This window comes from Neopelma chrysocephalum, unplaced genomic scaffold (genome assembly GCF_003984885.1).
Source record: "Neopelma chrysocephalum unplaced genomic scaffold, ASM398488v2 Primary Assembly neopelma1_22b, whole genome shotgun sequence".
Taxonomy (NCBI): domain Eukaryota; kingdom Metazoa; phylum Chordata; class Aves; order Passeriformes; family Pipridae; genus Neopelma; species Neopelma chrysocephalum.
Window position 1 is genome coordinate 15,725,923 of NW_020897690.1, and position 18,628 is coordinate 15,744,550.

Consider the following 18,628-nt stretch of genomic DNA (forward strand, 5'->3'; position numbering starts at 1 on the left):
GATCTCCTATTTTTCCCGGAATTGCTGGTGCTGATCTGTGTTCAGAAGTGTATCCTGAGTACTTTTATCTTCTCTCTCTTATGGCTATGAACTCCTTGACATTTAAATTAATACCATCCAGAATTCCACTATTCACTAAAAAGCCCTAGGAAAAATGGATTCCTGTGCCTTAATCCTGAACTGGCATAAATATTGCATTTTATTCCTTTCATCCATTTCTAAGCAATACAGGTTCACCCTCTAAAGTCTAGAATTGTTAAGAAAAAAGTGTATACTTTTTTTTTGCCTTTTTTAATGAAAAATACAAGTTACAGCAAATACATTTAAGGCACAAGCTTTTACTTTACATACATTAAAAATATTTCTCTTCAGGAGAAAAAAAATCCAACCTTAACTAAAATGAAAATATGGCCTTGTGACAACTGATAGTGCTGATACAAGAGCCTTTGGCCTTCCCCAGGTTAAATAACACCAGAAGAAAACCAAGCCTTTCTTAAAAGTAGGTGCTATTAGTAAGGCCACCGAGTTGACCTGAAAACTTTATCACCCCAGTTATATAAAAAGTTGTTCAGCTTTCATCTTGCCTTCAGAAGCAGTGAGACCATGTTATATGATCTGACATAATGATTTCAAAGAGATCAGCTGATTAATAGCAATCTAGTAATGCTAATTTTTTTCTATTCTCTATTCTCATTTAGTATAAATTTTTGCAAAGAGTTGGACAACACTTTTCAAATGCAAATGCCTCTAGTTAAACTTCCAACCCACACTTATGCCTTGAATAAACATAGTCAAATTTGCTATGAATTTACTACACAAAGGTGCTACAATCCCTATTGATCCCTGTGTGATTTATGAGATGTCAGCACTCCTGGAAGTATGACTTGTCTAATGGAGGGTCTTATTTTCTGAGTATGTCTCAGGTCTGAGAATTCCTATCATGGTTTACAAAGCAAACAAAGTAGTATTTTTGAATTCACTTATCTCTCACTCAGGAATTTAAATGAGCAGAAAAATGTCTCTATCTGTGAGCAATTACTCTTAATAACCATATGGCAATTATGTGTGTCCCCAAGGGGAAAGTCTTTATTTTGTCATTAATTATAATTTTATGTGATTTGCATCATCACACCAGGAAGACTATACTAGCTTGCCTGACAGTCCAGGATGTAGGTCAAATCCTAATGGCAGTGTTAGAAGAATGCAGCTTTATACTTCATTGTGAATACCACATGTGCTCCCACAATGCAATTCCTCCTGGTTAAATACAGATGTAAGACTAAGGCTCATAATCAAGGAATCAAGGAATAAGCATTGATTAAATTCTGCTTCACAGCTTGTGAAAGGCGTTGTTGTGTATCATTAGACATAGCCCCTCGCAGGAGCGTAGGATTATTTATCTGTCACCAGTTGCTTTCTTCTCTTTGCTACCAGTCTTGCAGCTTTCAAACAGAAATGGCTGCTACAATGCAGAAGAATATGAATGTTATCGGTTTACCTCATTACTAAGCTGAGACAACCACATTCGTTTCCTGAAGTCCAGGAACAGGTTAATGATTGTTGGCTGTTGTGTGGGTTTGTTTTTTTTACCACCTGGAAACCAACGTAGTAACAGGTTAAAGAACCCAATGACTATCTGTTATGGGGAAAGAAGGACCATGTTTTTTTCTTATGTTTTCGCTGCATAGATGAGAGAACATCAGCAAGAGAGCTTGTAACACAGGAAATAGTCCTTTTTTTGCTGGTTTTTTATTGTCTCCTAGGAAACATAAAGCCTGAAAATTATGTAAATGACATAGACTGGTCAAATTCAGAAGCTGCAGTTCTATATAGTACCTTGCAGTTCACAATTCGAGGAGCATTTAGAATTTTCCCAAGGAATTCAACTACATACTTTCCTATGAAGTTTATACTCCACTGCAGAGTAATAAAGCAGAGTAAGGAAGCTAAGCAGATGTTTCCTAAAGAAATGCTTTAACTTTTACATCTGTTAAATTTCTGTCACTGAATTACAGCAAGTAATTAACCATGTTACAATTTCCTTTACTATGAAATCAGTTTAATTACCTTATTACAATAAAAGGTAGATGTGTCTTGACAGTGTGTGTTCATATAAAGGATAATTAATAATGCCCTCTACTTGCCTCCCTGGACTACTTTGTGGCTTGGTCAATCTGTGTTTATAATGGGCTTTCACTACAACAGATGAAAAGCCATAAAAAGTACAGAATACTATTGTCCAAGCAGGAAGAGGTCAAATCCTGAGTCAGTTTTTCCAGTCACTTATTAGACATGCTGAAGAATTAGCAACAAATATATGTATGAGTATCAAAGGTGGTTAGAAGTGGATTATTTTAAGAAGTGTTACCAGTTCACTAGGGTAAAGATGATGACATTCCACAGCAGAGAATGAGTGATAAAGTGAGTTTGGGGATTCTGCAAATTGTTTTCCTTACAAGAAGAAAATAAAAATAGTATTTGGTCTGTCATCTCCACAGCATCTGCAGTATAAAAGAAAGGAAAATTGTGTCTCTTCTCTAAAAGGGCTTAATTTGTTAGTGGCATATTCTGACTAGCTAAGGAATGAAGCACCTTAATTTACCATGCTGCCAACTATCCTACTAGTTATTTAGTGGTCCTGTTGATACTGATGATGCTGAAATTTGTAGTGGATGTAAACTATAGCTAAGATACAGCTTTTTAATTAACATTAGAATGATTGAAGGCTTTGGCTGTTCTGATGATGCAACGTGAACATTTTTTCTTTGATTTCTAGGTCTTGTAACAGATTATCGGGTAAGTACAGCATCAGTGTAATAATTAATACTATTACTTGTATATACTGGTACTTTTAATGACTTTTATTTTCCATTACTATCATAAACCTCAAAAATATGTTTCTTTCCAAGAAGGATGCAGCTTGCTAAATTTTCAACATTCCTCAAACTGAAATTTTAAACTCCGTTTTTTGAAAAACGAATTGTTTAAAGGCAGAAATTGTCTTTATATGCAATGTCTCAAGGTTCAGGCAGTAGAAGGAAATGTTCTAAAATTGCGTGGTTTTTTTTTATTTTAACATAGTGAATATCAAAATTTAAAAATAAAATTAAAAGCATATGCATTTTAATCCTTAACCCATGGAAGCACTGTTGCTTTGAAATGGAAAACGGGCCTGTCATTACAGATGCTAGCCCCACAACTGCAAACAAGGCAATGTAACAAGCTTCTAAGATACTTATTTTTCTAAAGCCTTTGAGGAGAATTCAGGATGCACAAATGAAATTTGATTTGCCATGTGACCCTTCCATTCGGGCACCATGGTATTAAAACAGGAATAGATATTTCTACTATTATTTGACTCACCTCTAGGAACTGCCTGTGGCAATGTGGTTCACTTCAAAACCGTTACAGAATGTAGTTTCTGCTGTAGCACTGCAACAGTGGCTCCTAACACGGGTGCCCTCTCTTCTCGTTGGCTGCAGCACTGGCAAATCCCCCTGGGCAGGAAGTTCCGCTCCCTGAAGCTTTGGTTCGTGCTGAGGATGTACGGGGTCAAGGGGCTGCAGGAGCACATCCGCAAGGTGATTTGCTTTCTTGGATAACTTGTGGTGGGAAGGCAAAGAAAAGTGAACTGGCTGACTGCCTGTCATCTTTCCATGACTTCTGTACACATCAGAAAGCACAGGCAACGGTCTGAGGCAGCTCAGTTCAACAGCTGGGGCTGCTTGTTTGCCCCATGTAAGGTTACAATTCCATATCATGGCAGGGTCAAAGCTGTCATCCATTTTATGTTAATCTTTAGGGAAGACAAGTCTAGGAATTTGGAATTTCTACAATATGGGGCCATAGTTCCCTTGTGATTAAGCCGGAGCACACCCATGGTTTTATTGTGGAAACACGTGTATATTCATTACTTCTTTATCTTATTAATGTGCATGCATTGATAGTATATCATAGATTATGATTAAGGGATACAGTGACTTATTTGGCATGTCTACTGCTGCTGCTGCTTTGTTTCCTGTTTAAAATGCATATTTTATTTAAAAAAAGAATGTGTACAATTTACAGTTTGTTAACATTGTTATAAGTACTAAGTTTATTCTTGATGTAAAAAGAAGGGGTTTTTAATCACTAAAAGAAACATCTGGCGCCAGTCTAAATTATATATATACTTCCTCTGTAGCAGTAAAGTCAAATTCAAGCATACCTTTCATCTTTATGAAGTTTAGGGAAACTTCTAGTTAGGGGAGATCCATGACTTGGCTCTAAATATTTACAAAAATATCCATTAGCTAAAGGTCTGGTCTAGCATACCAATGTCCCTGCAGACACACATTTAGTAGTACATATTGGAGTACTAAGCAGAAGAATTCCTAAAAAAGACTTTTTTCACTCTTGTAAAATCACTGTGTGAGGAAGTCTCTTTTGATTTGGAAAGGTTCTGGGATGGAGGGTACTCTCTTTGCTTCTTATTTTTATCGCATTATAATTTTCAACAGACTCTCCAAATATCAAAATTAGATTTTTAGTCTTAATGAGTCTTTCAGAAATAAATTTTGGCAGCTATGGAATCCTGATGTACTGTCATCCTTATGTTAATCTGATATGTATCCTCCTGGTGAAAAATTGATATGAAGTTTGTTATCACTTTATTTTTCTATCATTACCATTCCCAGTGGGATTCTCTCTCAGGTTAGATTTCTGAAGACTGCAATTATTTCAGTATGTTGCCAAGTTTTTAAGTAGGGCTAAATCTCTTACTGGGAAAATGGGCTTGGAAGCCTCATATCAACTGCATGGCCTTCTGGTTTCCACAGGTCAGTATTTACATTCAACAAATTCCCTCTTTCCCTGTCTCTCAGATATTTCTCTGACTGTCCAGCCATATAATCATAGCTGAAGACCAAGTTTTGATATTTGAACAATACAATTGAGGAAGGTTAGGCAAATGAATCTTTTCTTAAAAATATTGACTCCAAAATAAAACCTTATTTGTGAAGGTAATTCAGATAACTAGATTTCCAAGGGTTGGTAGAACTGAGTGTGTATGTTTTATATTTCATTAAGGACTACATTGTTCTCCAGTGTAGATATAAAAATAAGTTATGACAGAATTTGGCTTACTGTATACTTCTTCAAACTGGAACCATTAGTTTCTCCTCACCCCCTGCTCATTCCCCCCAATGAATGCTGGTTTGATTCAGTGGGATCCAGAGCATCTTTTTAAAAAAAAAACAGTAATTTCTATCTCCAGCAAGCCTCTTTGAACTTAAATTTCAAGAAATAATTGCATTTCATTTGCTCCCTGCTCTAGCAGAATTTAAGATATCTCTTGTGAGTTTTCAGACATGATGGTAAAGTTATATCAGTAGCTGCAAAATAAAAATTAGAAATGTGTTTCATATCTTGCACATTTTACTCTCAGGAATTATCGTGAGCTCCAGATGCACTGGCTTTACTTTAGATAGAATAGTAATGAAGTATGTAAACCAACCTGACACTGGTTTATTCTTTCAAACCCATATATAAATTTCCAAATTAAAAGTAATTTTGAATTTAACTTTGCTTGTTAACTGCACTTTAATATTGCTCATCCCAGTTCCTGGCCTTGAAAAATTGCTTTCTTTTAACCATGTTGTAGCTGAGCTTAGAAAAATCCCAACATAGATGCTGTGATCACCTAGGGGGAAAAAAGAAAGGACACTTCAGTTCCTAAGTCATGGAAAACTGTGGGAAGATCTATGCAGTGTTTATAGATTTCTAGTTAGGCTTCTTTTGTGCAGCCAGGTATTACTTACAAAGTGATTTGAAATTTCAAATAGTGATGAGTTTCTGACATGATATAGAGGGAAAAAACACTTGTATGTCCTTAAGAAGCCACCCTATTTGTTGTGTAATTAGCAAGTTTCTACATGGAAAACCAAAGACATCTGCAACAGTCTCTTCATAACCTTTTTTTTTCCTGGATCTAAACTGTCACAAAAATTATTTGTCTCTTTCCGTCTTCTTTTCTTCCCCTCTTTTATTAGTATGTTTTAAGAAAAAGATGTTTGTTATCTTTGCAGCCTTAAGGTTTACATCAGATGACTCCATAACCACTGTAACCTGGCATTTGCTTGAGGATGGCATTTAGGAACCAAAATATTCCTGGGACATGAGAATGTGTGACTTGGATTTAGATACAGTAATTTTTTTGTTTTCCAAACATTCGTTATGCACTCCTCTTGCACACAGCATGTAATATTAACCTATTGCAAAGTATAGGTTTCAAAGCAGTGGTAAAGTGGAGGGCAGTCATCTCTGAAGGATGTGGGGAGAGACAAATACAAATTTTGGAGGTAAGTCCCGAAGCCACAGAGGAGATGTACAAAGAGGGTGAAACCAACAACAATAACGGTTTCCTGGACTGATTCCAACTACTCCAAGTCAGTATAAATGTGAAACTCAAATGGCCCATTTGTAAATGGCCCATTTGCAAACTGCTTGACCATCTGTTACTCCTTTGTTGGTTTAAGTCCTCTCCAAGAGCTCAGAAGTAATGTGAGAAATTTAGGAGTTAGCGTGTTTTCGTATGCAATCTCTATGAACATTCTGACTCGACTGAATTCTCCTTAGGACCAGAAGTCATCAGATTACACATGCTTCTTTCTTCACCAAGGATAATGAATTCCATTAAAAATTAACAGCAGAGTCCAAGAAACTGGAACTGTAAAGGACAGCAATGCCAGACATAGCATTTCAACAGGAGAGTGGCACAGTCCAAGTGGCTGTTGAAAAGACTCTTTTGACAGCATTTTCCTTCAGAGCGTAGTGGGATGCAAGCTAAGGCAGGCAAAGAGGTGAAATCTGTAGGAGGAAAAGTATGAAGTGATCACGACTAGGCTGATGTGCTCATTTGCATGTACACAGTAGTGTACTCTTATGCTTCAGAGAAGCTCCCTGCAATTAAAAACTGTTTTGGCTCTTGAAGGCTTTGCCCAAAAATTAAAATTCAGTTTAAACATTTCAGTGGAGAAGGATTTATATTTATATTCACAAATACACATACAGAAATACAGATTTTTAAAATGGGGACCACATCTTAATGCCTCACAAGTTTTCTGCTCCTATTATTGATTATGTAAGACATTTCCCTTAATCCTAAATAACCAAATTCATTAGATCTCTCTGTTGTTTCCCTTCTCACTGCAGAAGAGCAAGGGTTATTTACCTGAGATAATAGTGACATATAAAAATTCCTTATAAGTTTCTTCAATCAGGTAAATTTCACTGTGAAGACCAGGGCTGATATTCTGTTCCTGCATAGCAAGACATTTCAGGACACTAACACTGTCCATGTGATTCCACTTTGAGAACCCATGTGATGAAGGGATTGTCCAAATCCCTAAGTCATAGAATCATAGAATGGCTTGGCTTGGGAGCAACCTTAAAGATCATCTAGTTCCAACCCCTCTGCCATGGGCAGGGACACCATCCACTAGACCAGTTTGCTCAGATGATACTGCTAGAAACAGTACGTGAGTTGGTTTGTGTACGTCCACTTTCTTTCTGAAATACCTGACAGTGTAAAATGAAATAAATTTGAAGGATTAAATAATATTTGAATGCCAGTTTTAAGTTAATGGTGCTAGGGACACAGCCTGACACAGATGTCAAAATCAGAAGCACCTGAAGGGTTAAAATATCCAGGGTTGGTATGTACACATTCAGCAGAAAACTGAGAACAGCCTATCAGTTTTTTGCCTCTTCTTCCTTCCTATCCTTAGTTGCAGTGCCTGCAGTTCTACAAACAGGACTTTATTTTCACAGTGTTGTCTTGAAAAGTTGAAGCACTAAAGCCACACGTGTCCTCCTGTGAGTTACTGCAGTTCTCATGTTCAGAGTGTGGGTGCAGCTTTTGGACTCACAGAGGAAGGTGTGATACCTAAAAGCCCTTTGGTCTTACAGAGTTTGAACTTCCAGTCTTAATAATATTTAACTTTACTGTTGTGGCAATCTTGGTAAGAGCAATTCAGGACAATAGTTAATAGTTCAAAGGTGCCGGGCCTTGGGTAACTGTATTTAAGCAAAGCTTTCCATGTGAAACTCCAGTTAAATCATCACTTTCTCTCCTTCCAGTTCTGTAAAATCTAAAACTCTTGGTGCCCCCTAGTGTCTTTACCAATTATTGCTACTTTTTAAGACTAGCCATGAGTAAAAGTACTTGCATCCCGATATGAATCCAAAATACTTTTAAAGTTTTGTTTTGCGGCTTACTGAATATTTTCTATTTTCCCTTGCTTTTATTTCTTTCAAATTCCTGAAAAATCCTTTAGTGTAAAAAGTGGGCATAAATACCAACTATTAAATGTACAGGATGGGTCCAGAGTTTTCTTATTCAAACTTCTCACAGTAAGCCAAATCTTAAATTTTTGTTTTATTCAGTTCTTACCCAGATAAATTTTGATGAAACACAGTTGATTGCAGAGAGGAAGTGGTAACAACAGGAAGATTGGCTGGTTGTGTAGGGTACCAGTATGCCCAAAGTGAAGGTTTTGAAGTAATATTTTGATTCAATATAAACTGTGTTTTTCTATTTGAAGAAATAAAAAAACATCAGAGAGCTATGATTAAGATTGCAAAATGTGTTGGTTTTTTTCTTTTTTTTCTTTTCTGTAATTTCTGTTTTGCCTTTCTTTTTGAAAAACGTTCCCGTGAGATGAAACATTCCACATTTAACCCTGGCCCAAAGTGAAATATTTCATTTTGGTTTGATATCTGTCCTTGAACTTGCAAAATGCCAAAGTGCAAAAGCAAGAAAAGACATGGGCTTAGTTATTTATTTTTGTAAATTTTTTTGCAATAATAAATACATCAAAGCTAAAGAACCTTTTAGCATATTGTTTAGATATTGCTTCAGATAACTTGGTGTAGACAGGCTATTGCATGAAGACAAACTGCAATTCTAATAACTGGTTGCTGTTACTGTCTTACCTTTTTTTTTTTTTTAGGGTAGTGAGGACTAAGCTGATGTTATAGCCAGTGAGAGGGGAACTGGATAGGTACTGCAGGTACTTGATGAGGATATAGGTTCTTTTTTCCCAAGTAGTTTTGAATTCATTTTCTGTTTGGAAAAAAGCAAAGCCAAACATGATATGAGCACTCAGGTATCACTGACTGATGTTAAGAATTCTCAGCTGGTTGGTACCATGCCTGTTGGTATTTTTCCTATTTATTTGATTTTGGAAGAGCACTGGTTTCCTATGCTTCAAAATACTTCCTCTGGCTTGGTGCCCAACGGCATTCTTTCTCTTCTCAGCACGTCAGGCTGTCACATCAATTTGAACACTTAGTCCTTCAGGATGGAAGATTTGAGATCTGTGCAGAGGTTGTCTTGGGACTAGTCTGTTTTCGGCTGAAGGTAAGACCTCCTATTTCTTCTGTCATGTTTTATAGCAACACAATAACATGCAATTGAATATAATCTTTGTAATTCATATCCTTGATTATTTTTTAAGGAAAGCAAAGGGAGTTCATGTAGAACAAAGCAGATTAAAGAATAGCTTAAGACAATTTTGTTAAAACTTAATCAAAAGCTTAAGAGAAACTCAAGCATATTAGGATGTGGAATATATAGTCAAGGCAAATAAATGTTGTAACCAGTCATACAAAATGACTGTTATATTCTATGATGAGATTTGATAAAGATGATTGTTTTAGTATATTTCCCTAGACATCTGTATATGATGTGTGTGTGTCTATTATGTTTCCTGTCAAGTTAATTTATTATGAGTGTATATTAAATATTCAATTTTATATAAATAATGACTATCATAGATGAAAATTAGAGTATGGAGCACTTTTTTTTTTTAAAGAATAGTTTTTCATCAACAGAACTCTATGGGCAGACATGGAAAATTGAAGCGAGATATGTATAAGAACAGGTTACATGGGAGGCCACCTCCCCAAGTGCCCCTGGCCCTGGTCTGCTTTTTATTGCTGAACATGATACTTTTGCCCCACTTGGCCTTTTATACCCCAGAATCTCTCAAAGTACCAAGTTCGTTGATGTGAAGACCTTGCCTGACAGAAACTAAAAAACTCACTCTGCATTCAAAGCATAAAAGCTGCAGTAACTGGGAGGGCTCATTGTTTAATCAGACACTAGAAGGGGATCAGTGTCTTATTTTAGGTAATGAACTCATTTTATAGAGGAGCTTGCAACTAAAGCCTTTGTGAAGGACTGGATTGGGACACTGAATCTGACCACCAAGCAGCAATAATAACAGCACTAGTGTTTTCTAGTTCACATGATACCTAAATTAGCTTTTAGCTTTTCTGAAGGCTTGCAAGCACATTTTTGCTCCTTCTGTGTAGTGTGGTATTACTATTTGTCACAAATTCTTTCACCAGTCAGTCAGTTGTCCCAGTTACCCAAGTTTGATGCAACTGGCTGAAGAAGCTAACAAATCTTTAACAATGAAGTAATAGTGAATTCATCTGGAATTGGAAAATTGTTTGATTTGAATTTATATTTATATTATTCAAAATAAAAGGAAAAAAAGAACTGTCCCTAAAGGATGAGACAGACTACAGAATGTGGAGTGTTTTCAGTAAATGGAAACATGAATATAATCTCTTTCTTAACAAGAATTTTAAAAGAGTTTGAGGAATAGGTTCTGTGGCTTTTATTGTGCAATAACAAGATGTTGGTTGCAGTCTACTCTCTCACATGGAACAAGCAAACACTAGTTTTGCAGATCCAGAGACAGCTGTTAGTCAGTGCTCTACATTTACTTTAAAGGAACAGTCCTGGTGAAATAGAGCATAGCAACACAGGAATTGTCACTTTTGATCAGACCAGTAGCTCATCTACATCCGTTCTCCTGTCCCTGATGAGGAAGAAATTACATCTACAGGGAAAGACAATTTTCAGTAGGAGTTAAATATTGAACCCCTAGCTAAGAAAGTTTTGGAAAAATTGTAGAATAAAGGCCTGATTCTACTGAAAACCAGTTTTCATTGCTTGCCTAACTGGTCGAGAAAAAGAAAACAAAACTAACAAGCTTTTAAATAAAGATGTTTTATGGCTATTTTTGCAGCTTTATTTCCTTTTTTATATCACTCCTTCAAAAATCTTCCTGTGATTTTTATAATTCTTATTAAAATGCATTTTAGAAGCAGAATATTTGTAACTTTTATGTAATTACAGTAGGACTATGGATCAGGAGACTTGAACTGTATAATACTGCACAGCTGTAAAACTATGAAATATTTTTTCTTCCTTCCTTTGTTCTTGAGAAACCCTTTTTTATATATTTTTGCCTAGCTGTAACTTTCAATTTTTTGCTTTTCACACTGTTGAGCAAATGGACTCATTACCTATGACTTTCATATTATAATTATTTCATCAAATGTATCATGCCAAAGGGTTAGTTTTTGGCCTCCTTGTCATGACTGCAGATGAATACAAGTCAAGCTAGTCATTTCTCCAAGGGAGTGAGAATGCTGTCTTATTGAAGCTCACAGACTCAATCAAAGCTGGCTTCTCAAAGCTCTGGGAGAGGATTAGTCACTACTAACTTCAATTTGACGTGACACTTGAGTGTCACAGCAGCCCTAAGGTGGAGCTGTGAGAGTAGAACAGAAGAAAGATACACGAATCTTTCTCCTTCCTCCCCTCACGCCTGCCAACTTAACATCGTGTAACTGCTGCTATTGCCTAAAAGTCAGTGCTGTGCATTTCATATTAAAGGCAAGGATTGTCATTTCAATAATGTATTACCTTTGATAAGAAAGCAGGACATCATTGTCAACAGTGACTGACCCGTAATAAGTGGGGACTTGCAAAACACCAAAGTTGTTCCATTTTCTTAGTTAGGAGCATTCCAGTTGCATAAATGTCTCCTAGAAGAGTAAGGCTAAGCCATGAATTTCAGGATGTCATACAAAATTCCAGAGAACTTGTGCTAAGTCAGAACAAGGTTTTGACTTCAGTCCAACTCTATCTCTTAATATGATCCAAAACCATGAAAATTACACATTTATCCTTACTGCCAATGGGAAACTGTTTGCCTTATGCTTTGGTTTTATATGGAAAAGGCTAAGCAGGAGTCACAACTGCCCAGATTTGAGAGAAGGTGTTTTCTGATACAGATGTTTTCAAGAAGACCTATGCTGCTACAGTAACAAAATAGCTGCTGAACAGATGGATTGGTCCATTTGTGCTCTTTTACCTCAGTGTTCAGTAAAGAACACTGCAGGAAAAGCGCAGATGCTCCCAGAATCTCTTGCAATTCTGTTACTTCAAGTGTAATAGAAAGAGTAAAGGTTCTGCAATAGCTAAGATGCTGCCCCAAAGAATAAAATTATAGCACTCCAGATCAACCTGATATATCCTAAACTATTATAGCAAACTATCCAGCAAAGCTGGAGCCATCTCTCAGTCCACTGATAAAAAAAGTAGACAGACGGGTTTCTTTAATTTGGCTAACAAAGACTGTCAAAGATATGTGGCTAGCACTTCAGCCTGTGATGTTAAATCTGAAAAAAATCGCAGGATTTTGGAGATGTCTTCATTCATTCTTTTCATTTAAAGTGATTTACTACTGTTTTTGAAAATCTGATGACATCTTTTGTTTTATTTCCAAATGCTGATGGACATGATCAGGAAAACCATCGATTCAATATTAGCTGAACCTGCAAAAGAACCAGTAGTCCTCACCTTCACTATTTGTGCATAAGGAAAATTAGGTACATTAGAAGGAGATGAAATTCAATACTGCATGCATGTAGAGTCTTTCTGACCTTCTGCAAGACATTTAACATTTATATCTTTGTTTCTCGAATGCAGAAGACTGTTTACTTCCAGTGGGTGGGTCAGTTTACCACATTTCTAAATTCCTTCACACAAAAAAACCACTCTGTAGGATTCTGTGTTGGACACTTCCTATAGAATTTGAGACAAATGCCTTTTTAGGGCTTCCACTGATAATAAGAAACTTATTTATGCCAGGGACACATTACCTTAACAATTTCTTAATTAAGGGTAAGATTTCCATATTCAAATTCAAAAGACTCTTACAGCAACCATGCTTAAGGGAAGACTGAAGGGTTTGTTTTACCAAAATTAGTATAGTTCATTGCAAAACTTCCTCCCATGTTTGTTTGATTAGATCCAAGAAGAGCATAATGACATGGATACAATAATGAATGCTTTTACATAGCGCATGACCTTAGGTCGCAAAAAAGCACTCAGCTATAACAAATGGCCCAGTGTGAACACTGCTTCTAAACCCAAGGTAATCCATAAATCTCTTTGTAACTCAAAAGTTATCTCTTACACTGTCATCTTTTTGTAATGCTTTGATAGCAAAGCACTGAGAGAAGAGAAAATGGCTGTTTGTTACTGGTGGTACTTGGGCTTGGCTGCTTGGTAGGATTTACATATTCCAGACTTGCTTCTGAAATTCATCCCCATATCTATTGAATTACAATTATTTCAGGGCTCAAATAAACTAAATGAGGCACTTCTTAAAAGCATTAATGAGGCCAAGAAGATTCATCTGGTCCCATGCCATCTGCGAGAGAAGTTTGTGCTACGTTTTGCTATTTGTTCCCGCACAGTGGAATCCACCCACATCAAGTTTGCTTGGCAGCACATCTCACAGCTGGCAACTGATCTTCTGAAAACATGGGAGCAAAACCACCAGCAGGAGTAACAGCAGTGAAGTACAAGTGGAGATGAGGTAATTAACTGGCTTTCTCTGTGTTGCCAAGTTTTATTTTAGGGGCAGGTGGGAAAGTAAAATTAAGAAGGAAAAAGATACAAAAACTGTTGTTATATAGCCCAGTTGCAGTAGCAAAATCCTTGCCAGCAAGTTGTGTTGTAACCTTTGTCATTTACTGTAGTTTCATCTTGCCTGTTTCCAGGATGCACATAGCCAAGGAGACTTGAGCTGTCATTTCTTACCAGTTTGTAATCAAGAGCATTTATTCAACCAGGCAATGGAAACAGAAGGGTTAGTGCTCCCTCTGTTGTCCCCACACTCCTCTAGCACACCCATTCCTTCCTTCACAGATGAAACTGAGAGGTGTTATAACCAATGAATTTAACGTTACTATGGCTTCAGAAGAAATCCAAGTTGGGGAAGTTCAGTAACCTGTTTGGGTCCTATCTAAATAGGCATGCACAAATGTCATTGTTAGAATTTGGGGCACTGTCATGTCATGACACGCTGCAGTAATTTTGTAAATGAACAAAGGACAAAGGACTTCAAGACTCCCTTCATTACATAGCCACATTGAGGGGAGTGACCACTAACTGAACACTAACCATCCTTCTGGCAGGTTCTCTACTTTCCCCTAAAGGGTTTGCTTTTAAAACAGCCATTTTGTCAAATATCAGCAAAGAGGTTATGCTGGCTTTTGGTTTCCACTTTGATCATTCATAATGAGGCCTCTTAAAAACTCCCGATGAAGAGTTTTGTCAAAAGCCATGTGCTACCTGGCATTCTATATTTTTAACCAAGCTACTATAAGCAGTGTTACTTGAAAATAATCTGTAAGATATGTTCTGTGAAATTAAGTTACGATTACTTTTTATGGCTACCATTCTGCTTACTTCATTGTGTAATAAATCTCTGAGAAAATGTGCTAAGAAATGTGATGGCAAAAAATGTTACTTTTCGTTTCTCAAATTAGCTAACAAATGAGTAAACAAATGACAATAAAAATAGAAATTAAGAGAACTAACACTCAAAATATGCAGTGGTTCCCCCTTCAGTGGTTTTCTTCCATTAACAGTGATGTGTGGAATATGAAAATATTGGAAAACAACTTTCACAGAAAGTCAGATCACGTGTACTTGACACAAACCATTGATATGTCATCCTGTTGAAGGAAGGTACATTAAAGACCTAAAATGAAAGTCAGAGGTGAAATGGAAGTCAGAACAATATTGGACTTTAAGAAGTACTTTTGCTGTTTTTAAAACATGGATTCTAGACAGTTATTTCTATGCAAATAAGAACAACCTAATTAGCTACTCCAAGAAAAATAATATGTAGGATTAATTTCTACATTTGCATTTTAATCTTCCTTTTACTGCTCATATTAACTTCTAAAACATCTTGAACAACTTGCACAGTTATTCAGCTTTCTTCCTCCATGCCTTGTGAATATACTTTCTACGGCTGGCAATTTGCAAGTAGACCATGAAGCATGGAATGGGACAGTTAATTTGGCATATGGTCTGCTCCTACCCACTGTCTTTCCAGAAGGGATTAACTAAATTGAATATGGACTGTGTGGATTTTTCTGTTGATTCCTAATCTCACATCTGAGGTGCAAATTAGGAAGGATTACTATTTCTTTAAGGAATTGATTTTCCAAAATGGGATGACAAATCAATCTGGCAAAACCCTGTAATATTCGAGGAGGTGACTCGGCCATTTCACAAGACACTACTCTCATCTACAGTATCAGAAATTTTGATAGCATCATTCTATTTAGCAGAACCAATATGAAATTAAGCTTTTCTGTAGTAGCACAATGCAATAGATTGACAAACTGAAGAGAGCGGAAAATGCTGGCAGCTGTTTCCTTTCTCTGTTAAAACAACATTCCTTCATTCTCATAACCTGGAAAACAATGTTCATCCATAGCACATATGGTTCACACTGATACAATTTTAAAACTTTTACATTATGAAAACTCTAGAATCCTGGAGCCAGAGAGGAATTAGAGCTTGTCTATGAGACAGACCAGTATTTTGCATGTGAAATATATAACCAGGTCTGTCCAGGGATTAAAAAAAACAAAAACAAAACCAACAGATTTGGATCAAAGCTATCATAGAGTAAATCCGGGATAGTGCCACTGAAATGAAATGGAGTTGCTTTGGTCTTAAGTGACTGTAATTGAGATTAAAATCTGACTATTAAGTATTGGAAAAGAAAGGCATAAGGTAAGGCAACACTAAACTAAACTTGAGAAGATTTTGGTGGAAATCCTCTCCATGGAAACCAGAGCAGATGTACACCTGCGTGAGCCTCAAACTGCTGTAAAACTGGGATGCAGGTAGGCTGCGCATCCAAGCTCAGGAGGAGTGAAATGTTCTCAACAGCCTAGAATTTAGATACAGATCCCTCTAGACATTTGTGGGAAAATCTTGCCAAAATCAACATTCAATTAAGCATTTTTCAGTATATGGGTATCAGTTTTAGAAAAGGCTGTTGTCTAGATACCAAAACTTCTATTGGCAAAGAATTTAGGATAAAGGCTAATTTAAAATACAAATACAGTAGAAGTTAATTTATTTAATAGAAGTGACAAATCTTCTAATAAACAACAGCGACAAGACCCATAGAATTACATTTCCCCATGTCTAGCCCAATACAGAAATCTGAAGTTCACAGTTCTAGTTGTTCTGAAATTCTGGGATGATTTGAGTATGTAACTAGTGAAGGCCTCCATAGTATTCAGTCTCTAATGCCCTCTTTTTCCCATGGGGTAATTCCTTTGTAAACCATTAATGTCAGGTCATCTGAAAAGGAAATCTGGGCTATGTAAGCAACTCAAGAACAAGTGTTGAGAAGAACATTTTTAAAGAACATAACTGCTGTTTCTATTCTGTAACTTTGCAACATATCTGTAAGTGAGAAACACTGTATTTATGAATAGTTAGTATGTTAACCTGCATTTATGGTGCCTTTCCTGCAAAAGCTAATAGTCTGTGCTGATTAATACTGTTTGATATTGAAAATAATTACAAAATCTGAGAATTGTAATTTAGTAGAATACCCACCAGGACAACTGCGGCTATTAGAGAAGGGGGAAAAAAGCTAACTTTTCAGTAACCACAATTTATTTTTTTTAAAACTAGCAGAGTACTAGTACAGTATTTACATTCTTAATGACAGATTATATTTTATTACTGATGGTGAAATATTGAAAAGGTATGTATTTATGAAAGTATTGGTAATATATTATACTCTGAACTGCATTATAAATATTAAATTTCTAATTTACTCTTGCCTTTACATATAAGATTCTGCTCATGGTTGTTGTTTTGTTGTTGTTATTGTTTCCTGTAAGGATAACATATGTGATGAGTAGTACTCACATTGCAGTTGCCTTACAGCAGCAGTCTAAACCTTGAGAGGTATAAACTTCAATTGCTCAAAGACAGAATGAGAAATAAAACTGAGAACCTTGATGACCTGGGTGGTTGGTGGGGGTAGATTAAATAACCATCAATAGATAATATCTACATAGCATATGCTGAGTTTGTGTGACTTAAATGGAAAAATAATCAGATGCTTAATGCTCTAATTGTAATTTGTGAGCTGTCGACTTCCTTTAAAATCTGTGTGCAAACCCTGCTGAACAGACATGTAGTTTTTAATTGGCAACATTAATAAATAGAAACAAATCTATGATTATGGTCTGTCTTTGCTCTTAAACAAGCTTTTCCCATCTTATTCATGCCAGATGTGCTGTAGGAGGTCCAGCTTCCCCACTAATATCAAGTCAGTGCCCTGATTTTCACTATCGATTACTTTTTCTCAGTGTGTCCTTCAAACAAATTACTTTGCAAATGGGAGTTTGCAAACTCTCCTGAGAGAAGTTCTTCCTCAGCAACATGCATCTGAAAAATACATGGATATAACCAGGGCCGTGCCGTTCCTTCTGTAAAGTTCTGCACAGTCCTGCAGCTGGATCTGACACTGGAGCCAGCTGCCCAGCTTTGGCTTTGGTTTGCAGCTCTGGAGCCATCACGTAGGACAGGGAAGGGGCCCATGTCATTAGTCCTGCCTGACTGCAGCCTATGTCCCCAGGGGCAGCTTGCAGCTGCAGGCTTCTTCGCTCTCTGCCCATGTGCAACCCAAGGGAAATTGGGGAAGCATGCTTTGGGAAAAATTTGATGGCAGCAGTGTCACAAACTCTAAATGTTGGGTTTATAGCCCAGTTAGATTAGCCCAGTTGGGTCTGAGATAATAGCTCGCCTACTAGCCCAGACAGTTCAATATGCTGTCTGCACTAATGGTGTAACAAGCTTAATGTATAACAAAAACCTGACAGTAAATGCAAGAAATGTTTCTCATGGGAAATTAAATGTCCACCCACACACAAGTGTTTATGTTAATACCAGAGGTGTAACTGGAGCTTAATGTGGTAATTTGCATCTTGTTTGGTGTGCTAATTTGGATGTAGGTTGGTGTGATCCAGCTAGGGATTCCACGATCAGATTCAGCATGTGGCATACATCCACCTGGGTGACCATCTTTTGCCCTGCAAGGCATTGTGCCATTAATCGTGTCCCTCTGCCACAAAGTCCAGCTACTGCTGCTCAGACCTTCAGCAGAGCTGTTCTCCCAAAAAGGCCTGTCCAGCAGCTGTTGTTTTCACGAGTGTTAGACAGCACCACTTTCTGACACTGCTGTGGTGGCCCTGCAACTGTGCCACAGGAGTGGAGATTGAACAGGTGACCGTGGAGGTCAAGTGCTCTGTGCAAGGAAGGGTCGGGTGCCCATCACTGACACCCAAGTCACGAGGGAGGCCAGGGCTTTGTCTGGGCCCATCTTCCCTGGAACCTGCCTCTCATGGAGCTTGTCCTGCACAGAGTGGGGTTGCAAAGGACTGAGCC

The 18,628-nt window shown here is 37.2% G+C and overlaps 1 protein-coding gene across 5 annotated transcripts in view; it reads left to right on the forward strand.

The window, feature by feature from the left end:
- Positions 1–17,418, forward strand: part of DDC (dopa decarboxylase) — a 70,066-nt gene extending 52,648 nt beyond the window's left edge. For 4 of the 5 annotated variants that reach the window (XM_027680592.1, XM_027680584.1, XM_027680611.1 and 1 more), the window contains 4 exons: positions 2,777–2,796; positions 3,483–3,581; positions 9,299–9,400; positions 13,485–17,418. In XM_027680592.1, the coding sequence (XP_027536393.1) occupies positions 2,777–2,796; positions 3,483–3,581; positions 9,299–9,400; positions 13,485–13,700 (437 nt within the window). In that variant the 3' untranslated portion in view covers positions 13,701–17,418. The remainder of the gene's footprint in view (positions 1–2,776; positions 2,797–3,482; positions 3,582–9,298; positions 9,401–13,484) is intronic. The other variant, XM_027680603.1, reaches the window with a different exon arrangement.
- Positions 17,419–18,628: the final 1,210 nt, after the last annotated feature.